This window comes from Cynoglossus semilaevis, unplaced genomic scaffold (assembly GCF_000523025.1).
Source record: "Cynoglossus semilaevis isolate Cse_v1.0 unplaced genomic scaffold, Cse_v1.0 scaffold476, whole genome shotgun sequence".
Lineage (NCBI taxonomy): Eukaryota > Metazoa > Chordata > Actinopteri > Pleuronectiformes > Cynoglossidae > Cynoglossus > Cynoglossus semilaevis.
Genome location: NW_007585116.1, coordinates 257135 through 267700, shown reverse-complemented (window position 1 = coordinate 267700; position 10566 = coordinate 257135). Strand labels below are relative to the sequence as shown.

Here is a 10566-nt window from a genome sequence, read left to right as displayed (position 1 = left end):
GGACTTTATTCCAACCATCGCTTGAAGGTGACTTTCATTTCAGCCTTGTGCTGTAATGATGCAGTGATTTATTTCTTTTACTGTCATTTACTGGTGACAGATGACAACAATGGTGTTGGTGACATATGAAAGGCCTCTGATTGATGGTGTCAGAACACTAAAGGGGCTCGAGCCTCACAATCTCGTGACATAAACAGACAGTTGTTGTTTCAGAAGATGTTGTAATTATCTGCCAGCTATTGTGAAGTCACTGAATTGAACACCCAACATGCAGCAGGCTGTCTTTGACCTTACAAATTTTTGGTGACCGCAGACATTTTCTTTCACATTCTAGACTTAGTTTTTGATCACGTTTGTTAAAGTGTGTTGCAAATATAGTGCACAGGCACGTCAAACATATGGCCCGTGGGCCAAAACTGGTTCGCCTGTGGTTTATAAGCCGGCCCACTTGATGAATTTGGAAAAAAAATATACAAAAAATACACAAACACCTAATGTTCAGGAAATGTTTTGTAAAATTATATTTTACTAATTATGAACCTGTCTAATGTACTTTTTATGCATGAAAAAAGGGGAAAAAACAGACTCTTTGTTTTTTATAGGTAATTATGTTATTATTGTACTGGTCTGGCCCACCTGGCCCTAAACCAAATGAGTTTGACACCCCTGGTCCAGTACCTGTGACCATATGACATCTTTTACTAATAATAAAAATGGCAGGAGGGCCACAGCCACAGCCAGAATCAAAGAAAACATCGCTCTGGGTATTTTCCGAGATCAATGGCAAACCATGCAGATTTAGAATCAAAATAACAAAAAACACTACTGTAATTAGGACAAGTCACACTTTGATACCTCCTTGGCATTCGTACCAGTGTGTCGCTGTGTGCCCAGAACGAAAGCCACAAATGAGAATCAGTGAGCAGGTGTTGGAGAAAGCTTATCCATTTTTAATGAAGCGTTCAGCGGGAGTTCTAAAAGAACTCCTCTTAACAGGTCTTACTATGACATCAGAGTCTTGAGGTTCTGAATATTTCACGACAACACACGCCCTGGTAACGTGTCTCCTCCTTGACGGCATTATATTTTGGTCCGTGGTGGTCTTTTGTTTGCCGCTTGTCGCTAGGTTGTGGTTCAATCATGTCAAAGATGTTAAAGATGGCAATTTGACAACGTGAGTATTTTTTTTCTTCCTGTTTTTAGATTCAAGACTGCAGCAGTGTGTTTACTAACAGACGGTTTGACTTGTAGGCTGCCACTCTTAAGTGCTGATAAGTGCTCCTTGTGCTCAGACTACTTTGGTATCTTGGAAGTGAAGCAGCATCTCTCTCCATTGGTACTTTTTTTTTTTTTTTTTAGCCCTCAGGATTTATACCATAACAGTACTTTTCATTACTGTAAAAGATTAAGGGTTTGGTTTAGACCAGAGATGTCAAACATACGGCCCGGGGATGCACAGCAACAAACAAATTAGCTAAAAAGCTACATTAAAAATAGAGCCGCCCTGACTCACCCCAGGTGAAATTTCTTGACCACGACAGCCCTATCACAAAGGGATTGAGTTAAAGTTAATTTTGCTTTCATCCCTCTCTCAAGTCTTTTTTAAATTCTCTCTTTTCTCAACACCCTGTGTCATCCACTGCTTGTAAAAGCACCTTGGCCTATCCAGCATCCTCCTCCTGACATCCGCGTTTTAAGATCACAAGCCTCTGCTGTGCTGAAAGAGCTGCTCTATTCCACGAGGATCTGTCCTAGAACTGCTCATCTTTCTTGCTGAACATGTCCTCCAGTCTCAGCATGCTGGAGTGCTGACTAAGCCCGCCTCAGAGTCTTTCTTTTGGCTTCCATTTCCGACCTGATGTTCATCACTATGCAGCAGCCTTTATGGCTGCGATCTGAGTCTCTGAAAAAGGTCAACTCAAGTCACGCCTTCAGTGGTTGAAGTCTTCTACAAGGCTTGAGAGAAGGAGACCAAGAATGCCTTTACGTAGAGGGTAATGCTGATTACTGACATTATTTCCCTAACATTAACCATCACATTTACACAAACACATACCTTATAAGCAGATTTCACATATGATGGCTACAGTGGAACCTCAGTACCATCACAGACGTTAGCTTTTGTACTAGTCGTTGATGAAGTCATTGATAATGGTCTGTCATCGATAAAAAAAATAACTCACAGCAGGTATATATGCAAATATTTTTTTTGGGGGGGGGGCATTGTGTATAATGTATTCAGCTACTGGCTTAACACAAACACAAAGCTCATTTGATGAGTGAGTGAGGGAGCTTAATAAACGAGTAACATCTAAGAATGTAGGAAGGTGCACACAGGTGATTTATGTCCTACGCAGCGAACGCAAGCCAGAGGTAGACTTGGCCAAGGGAGAGTGTAACAAGGCATTATAGGCTCGCTAGTGTGTAGGATGGCAAAGAAAACAAAGGAAGATAAAGCAGTGCCTAGAATAACAAATGGAAACTGTGGAGGGAGAAGTATTGCAGAATTGAGGCAAGTGAAATGCCGTTACAAAAAAAGCAGAGTCAAAGTTGACTTAATAGGGAAAAGGATGTCGGTGGTAGAAAGATGAAGAATAGGAGAGCATTCAGAACAGGAAAGTCAGGGAGGTCAAGAGAAATGGTCAAAGCAAAGCAAAACATAATGATGGTGAGCTGTATAAGAGGAGAAAAAAAAAAGATTTAGGATCTAAAAGATTGTGGACCCATGTTATTACTTGCACACAATTAATTAAGGGAATGACTCCCTTGTTCTTACAGTATAATAAAAAATTAACATGGTACTTCACAATGATTTGAATAGCCTGGGAACACATGCAGAACACAGGGCTGCGATTTTTTTCCCCCCTGCTTCCCTATCAGCCAAACTAATTGACACCAACCATTAGACTTGCAGAAAATCCTAATAAAACTAAAAGCAGGAAGAACCGTTTGGCCGACTCATCACGTTCCACTAATCCTTTATAGTTAATTAACTCTTTTCTCCCCATGACAAACAAAGGAGAATTTATAATACCGTCAGGGAGAGCCATCCATTCTACTTTACTGTCCACTCACGGCCTGCCTGCGCTGTATATCTAAGCGTAATATTTTAAAGCTGAAGTTAAACAAAGGGATGAGCAGATGGTTCAAACGGCCTTTGTCAATGTGTCGCTACATTTATGAAGTGCAGGGACGTCAAAGGAAATTTCGCTTCCTGCCCCTTTTCCCTGCTTGCTTTTTCTAAGTATAACTTCTTAATCAGTCTTGTCACTAACATGTGACATGTCCAATCATAAAGAGTTAAATGAAAAACATTAATTATATATGTTAAACGTACAGAGCCACTCAAATTAAATGAAATAAAAATCACATTTTTGTCTAAAGATTATTATTTGATGTTTTAATTTTGCAATCCAATCGCGGGCCTGATTGGATGGTTCAACGTGCCAGATTCAGCCCGCAGGCCACCGGTTGATGTTCAATTGTTCTATTGTTATCATTATATTTACTATTTACCATTTACCATTGTGCATGTTCTAAACCAGGCGTGGGCAAACTTTATGTCTCAAGGGTCACAATTGGCCCTAAAATCTGACAGGGCGGATAGATGGAGCGTTTGTGTGAACTAAGATAAATTTCATGTAAAAGTCACGTATAAAAGCTAAAATGCTTTTGGACTAAGTTGGACTAGTTTGGCGTGCTGGATCAAAAAGCCAAATGGGCGCTATCCGGCCCCACGGGTTGTACTTTGCCATACCTGTTCTAAACGGAGCTAATTCTCTCTTCTGTCTCCTGTTTTAGGCCATGGAACCAAAGGAGTTTTTGAGCTGCTGGCAGGCTGGAGGAGAACAAGGGAAAACCTCCCCTTCAAGGAGCGTGTGGCGGATGCTTTTGCTGACGTGATGGTTTGCTACACCATGACCAGCTCCCTGTACATCATCACCTTTGGCATGGGAGCCAGCCCTTTCACCAACATTGAGTCGGTGAAAATCTTCTGCCAAAGCATGTGCGTTGCCATTTTGGTCAACTACTTCTACGTTTTCTCTTTCTACGGATCCTGCCTGGTGTTCGCAGGGCAGCTGGAGCAGAACCGCTACCACAGTGTTTTTTGTTGCAAAATCCCATCAGTAGAGTATTTGGACCGTCAGCCCACGTGGTTTAAAACTATGATGAGCGATGGCCATGACCTGTCCACGCACCACGACAGCGTTCCCTACCAGAATCATTTTATTCAGCACTTTCTGCGAGAGCACTACACAGAATGGATAACCAACACCTACGTCAAACCCTTCGTAGTCATCCTCTATCTCATCTATGCCTCTTTCTCATTCATGGGATGTTTACAAATCAGTGACGGATCAAACATTGTCAACCTCCTGGCTAGTAACTCTCCGAGCGTTTCCTATGCGCTGACCCAGCAGAAATATTTCAGTAACTACAGCCCTGTGATTGGGTTTTACATTTATGAGCCCATCGAGTACTGGAACTCCACGGTGCAGGAGCACCTGAGGACTCTGAGTCACGGCTTCAACAAGATTTCTTGGATGGACAATTTTTTTCACTACCTGCGTGTGGTAAATGTGAGTGCGTCGACCAAGAGCGACTTCATCAACATCCTGAAAGGCTCCTTCCTGCGAAGCCCGGAGTACCAGCACTTCACCGAGGACATAATTTTCTCGAAGAACAGAGAGACTGACGAGTACGACATAATCGCCTCTCGAATGTACTTGGTTGCACGGACAACTGAGAAGAAGCGCGAGGAGGTGGTGGAACTTTTGGAGAAGCTACGGCCGTTGATGCTAATCAACAGCATCAAATTCATTGCCTTCAATCCCACATTTGTGTTCATGGACCGCTACAGCTCCTCCGTCATCTCCCCGATTCTGACCTCAGGATTCAGTGTACTTACCATACTAATTCTCACCTTCTTCCTGGTCATCAACCCCTTAGGTAACTTCTGGCTTATCCTCACAGTTACCTCTGTGGAACTGGGCGTCCTGGGTTTAATGACCCTCTGGAACGTTGGCATGGACAGCATTTCAATCCTGTGCCTTATTTATACTCTTAATTTTGCTATGGATCACTGTGCACCCCACCTGTACACTTTCGTGCTGGCCACTGAGCACACTAGGACACAGTGCATCAAGCTGGCGCTGGAGGAGCACGGAGCTGCCATACTGCAGAACACATCCTGCTTTGTGATTGGGATCATGCCCCTAGTGTTTGTGCCTTCCAACCTGACTTACACACTGTTCAAATGCTCCCTCCTGACTGCAGGCTGCACCGTGCTGCACTGCTTCGTCATTCTGCCGGTCTTCCTGACTTTCTTTCCGCCGTCCAAAAAGCGGCACAAGAAAAAGAAACGAGCCAAGAGGAAAGAGCGGGAAAGAGAGCGGGAGCGGGAGAGAGAGAGGGAGGAGATAGAGTGCATTGAAGTGAGGGAGAACCCTGATCATGTCACAAATGTCTAGATAGATTATAGCATCGCAATACGAGTAGGTCAGGTAAAGGGGGCTTCTCTATGTGTGAGAAACCTCGAGCATGCAATGGGGTGGGGGAGGAGCATTCCCCCCGAGGAGTGGGCACTTGTCACTCCCAACCAATAGCAGCCAAGTTGGTCAGAGTAGAACGCAGCTGTAGTGGTCAGTTCTTCAGTCTGGACAGTGTATCTCATTTGCACAAACTTGCTATGTAAACATGCTATGGTTCCAATGCTCTTTTCCAACTATTTGGTATTTTAAGACGTTAGCCGGTCGAAGCTATGCTTGCTAAATCTGTAGGTCAATTCTAAAAGTGCAGTATGCCGACGCATTTAAATATCTGTAGTCCTGCGTTCACCTCCTGCAGCACCTCATCTCAAGTACACCGAGTGAGGGACCAGAGCAGTCTTTTAAACCAAGGATAAGAATTAAAGTTGGCGAAAGCGCCGAAAGGGTTTATAATACAAACGTGCGCAGACTAAAAAGTGCACATCATGACTGTGAATGCAACTCATTCCTCACGCGCTGATAACGGCGAAAAAAAAGAAACAAAACCAAATTATGTGGAAAATAAAAAACAACAACAACAACAACAAAAAGAAACTGTGGACCTGGAAGCACACTGCATGCTTAATTCTGTAACATTAGACCTCACTTAACAGCTGAACTGGGTAGATGGCATACACTGTGTCCATCGTGAACAATTGCACATTGCATTGTGTAAAAACAGAACTGTCACGGTTTGTATAAGCAGGGGATTAGATATTTCATTCATGCCAGAATTTGTCAGGTGAGTTTTTAGACGGTGGCAAATAATGGAGGCAATGGGCGAGGAGGAGGAAAAAAAGTAGCAATTGTTAAGCTGTATGTGAACTGGCCTGATACTTGGAGTACCTACAAGCACTCAGTTAAGAATACTTAAGGAAATCCCGAGCTGCTTGTGCACACCTGTGATACAGTAAAGAGCATTCACTTATGCTGGAAGTGTCAGATCGCTGCACAGTGACGACACTTGAGAGTATAAATGTCTTTGTGGCCCACTTTTAAAACCTCTCTGGCATGGCACAGGCAATTCGAGGACACGAGTGGGGTTCAGTACAAGCAGTGGTGCCAAACAGTGTACAGAACCTTTTGTCTGACAGATTTCTATAAACAAACAAACTAAAAAAAAAATTATTCCGGTATGTTTGAACTTGTCTCTGCTTATTTACATAATTGCTGTTCAGTGTTATTCTGTTTGTAATGCAGATGAAGTACAAGGTGTGAGTAGAGGAACAAAAAAAAAAAACTGAAAATAAAAAGCTACTCTGCCCCAAAAACGTATACGAAGATTAATAGAAAATCACAGGGATGACAAATATTTTTTAAAAATGTGACTAAAGGTTCGGCCTCGCAACATAAACTTGGAGAGATGGTTCTTTTTCCATTCCATTCCATAAGCTATGCAGAACTTTTTAGCATACCTGTTTGTTTTTATATATATATATATATATAATTTTATTTTTTTTGACTGATGGTATGAAGCTGCTGTCAGTCATTTTCACATCTGGCTGTTACTAGATCAATACAAAATGTACCTGAGTATCTTTAAAGATGACAAACTCTCATGAACCAGCAGTTCACTTTTAACACTGACAAGAGCAGGTTTTAATAATCGTTGCTAAATCATTTCCTAATGTTCACTACTAAGTGGCTAAATCAGATATTTCCAATATATATATATATATATTTCATGTACGAAACCCAATCCTCTATTTGTGGTCTTACATCACAGCCTAAACCTCTAATGACCTTCAGAATGACCCTTGTAAGGTTGGTTAAACTGACAGCAGCTTTGTTTGTCTGTCTGAGTTCTTTTTGACTACAGTTACTGGACATGTCTGCAGCCGCTTTTATCTAGAAAAGCTTTATTGATGCCTCTCGTTTGATCATATCTTATGTTATCTTTGTGTGGATCTGTGCAACAGCAAACAAATGTATCAACTGTCATCACCCAATGTTGAAATAATGTAATCCAGATCACAGTTTAAAGGTGATGGGACTTTTTTTTTTTAATTTGTCAAAGTCACTCTAGTGTACGTTGTCAAAATGTAGCGATGGCTCGATACAAGTTTTTCATGTCAGATTGCGATACAGCAAATTGGAGTATCTTTCTGATAACTAGGGATGTGAACTAGGGTTAAAGGCAGTGATGTGCTTTGTCACAATGACAATACTTGGTACAATACAAATAATAGTTTCACTTTCACTTCAAAACTACCTTTGGGTTGCATCATCTTGGCAAAACCCGGGTATTGCATTATCATGTTATCATTATCGGAGGAAAAAGCAATATTGATTCTTACCGATATTACATAATTAAGCTAATATAGGCCGATAATATCGATTGGCAGATATTATCGGACATCCCTACTGATAACGATATCAGTCCGGTACCTTCTCTCCTTCTCCAGCATGTCGCAGGCTGCCATCACCTAGGTGATAGTGACACTGTTTACAGCATGTCGTGCAATGTTAAGTTGAGCATTTGGCCCTAGGTGTCCAATTAAATGGGCTTAAGTTGTTTTTTTTTTTTCAATGTTTCATCCTGAAAATTTCACCTATATCGGATCAATTCTGAGTATTGGATCGAGCCAACTCTACTCTCTACTGAATGTCAGCTGCTGTGTACATAGGCATTCGTTTGCTCATTTAAAAATGTTACTTTTTTTTTATCCCACCTGACACCTTACAAATTATGTTGGTTAAAAAAAGATTGATAGACAGTATACAATGTAAAGCTGGTGTGTATATGGGAATTTGACAGAGCTGGTTCCAAAGAGTAGATGAGGGTAAAAGACAGAATGCTGCACTGGTTGTGGGTAAAATTAGGCCATTTTAACACATCTATATTGATATATAATATTCTGCTTTTTTTGGATGTTACTCAACTGTTGTTATTTTCTTACAATATGAATCTGTGATCGGAACGACATACTCACTGGGGCACATGTTAACTGGCACCAAAGAGTGAAAAAAGACGTTACTGAAAATGGTTAGCAATTTTTCAAGTAACTTCCCACAGCAGTGCAGCGGCCAGCGGTCTCCACATTTATTTTTTTATACAGTCAATGCTTCTTGTTATGGAAACAAAAAACACCACTGTTAGGAATTTATATAATTGAAGCAAAATAACCACAGTTCATGTTCTACTATTTTATTTACTTATGTTTATTTATGTTTTCTGCAGAATATCGATTACGGCCTGCAGTGGTCAGTGTTGTTGAAGCTCTTATCTCCACTTAATTTTTTTTTTATTCTCTAAATTGTTTTCTACGTTCTATATTATTGTTAACAGTTGTGATGCCGTGGTTTTTGTATGTTCCAAGCAGCCTAATCACTGACCACTTTCTAATAACTTGTGATATCACGCACAAATGTATTAGACAAGAGAAACAGATAGTATGTTCCAAGCAGCCTAATCACTGACAACTGACCTCTGTCACTGCAAAAGGGATAAAAATGTATATTTCGAAATAATATAATTTTCTAATAACTTGTGATATCACGCACAAATGTATTAGACAAGAGAAACAGATAATAAATTAGGGATGTCCGATAATATCGGCCCGATATTAGGCATAATTATGTAATATCTGTAAGAATCGTTTTTTCCTCAGATAATGAAAACCCGATAACGCAATGCCTGGGTTTCGCCTAATTATGTGACCAAAAAATACAATACGGCGACAGACCAGCTACTGCAGTAACTTGTTCTAAACTCCTTTATTGCTCTCAACCCAGCTTCTCCAAAAACACCTTTTCCTCCTCTAACACTCTCCACACTCTCTTTCTCATACACACACACACATGCTCTCTCACCTCACCTCCTCACTCCCACTCCCATACGGTAACTGTTAACTCCTTAGTAACACATTAGCAGAACATAATAAACATCACACAAATCTCCGGTCACTAGATGGCAGTATTGCATTTTACTAATCGGTAATCAAGGGTTTGTATGCAGGAAGCTGGTGCCAGCAACTCATATATGGTGGTTTGTACAGATAAATAAGTCAAAATTACCAGGTGCTGAATAGAATTTCAATTCGGGGGAAGGAGGAGAGCGCCATTGCACCGCTGTATCGATATCGGAATCGGAAATTAAGTGTTTGGACAATATCGGCATATTGGATATCGGCAAAAGGTTAATATCGGGCATTCCTATAATAAAGAGGTATTGTGGGGGGAACCTCACATACTCTAAGTCTGAGATGAGTAGGCTGAGGTCAGATGAGGAAAGGTAAAAAAAAGACTTTGTCCCATGAGCGAAATGTTAAAATCTCACCTCTTTCCTCAGCCAGACGTTACTTTTCTCAAAGCTTTTTTCCCCCCTAAGCAGCTCCAGCCGAACATCACACTATGTAAAAGTCATTTCATGTACTGTATGTATAGCAAGACGGCATGAAATCTTTGAAGAAGAAAAAAAAAGAGAAAGAAATGCAACTCTTAAATAATGTACTTCCCTGGACTGTTTGCATGGCACTGTATTGTATGTATGATTGCATGTGTTTGTTTTTCTTTCTGTGTGAAATTAGCAATTCTTTTTTTTTTTTTTTTCCTATTCTTTTCTGCCACCGTGGTGACTCATGTTTATTGTTTCAACTGATGTTCTGTAACAACACATCTGTGTGCTGCAAAAGAACAAAATGAGTCAGATATGTTCCAAAACAAAAGCCAGAGGATATTTCACCTGTACAATACCTGTAAATTGATCTTTTATATATTTTCTAAGAAAAAAAAATAGCTATAGAAAGATTTTTAAAGAGAATTTTCTTAATAAAAGAATAAAAAAGGGAAAAGTTTGACACAGTAGGCTAGTAAGAAACAGTGGAATGTTACCAGTATACTAGCTCCTATTCCTTGCGAACTACAGTGTCGGTGTTTGTTGATGGTTCACATTTTTATGTGGAGAAACTGTTGCCATCATTTTATTGTTTGCGTCCTGACTTTATGACATCGACTCGGCCTTCGACACTCAAGGGTAGTGTTGGGTATTGAACACCAGAGTCTATTAAGCTTTGTATTGACCATTTTTACTATCAAT

The 10566-nt window shown here is 40.6% G+C and overlaps 1 protein-coding gene across 1 annotated transcript in view; it reads left to right on the top strand.

Annotated features, from left to right (window-relative positions):
* The window catches only part of ptchd4 (patched domain containing 4), an 18200-nt gene extending 11873 nt beyond the window's left edge, over window positions 1-6327 (top strand). The window contains exon 3 of the mRNA XM_025053680.1: window positions 3802-6327. Within this exon, the coding sequence (XP_024909448.1) occupies window positions 3802-5471 (1670 nt within the window). The 3' untranslated portion in view covers window positions 5472-6327. The remainder of the gene's footprint in view (window positions 1-3801) is intronic.
* The last annotated feature ends 4239 nt before the right edge of the window (window positions 6328-10566 follow it).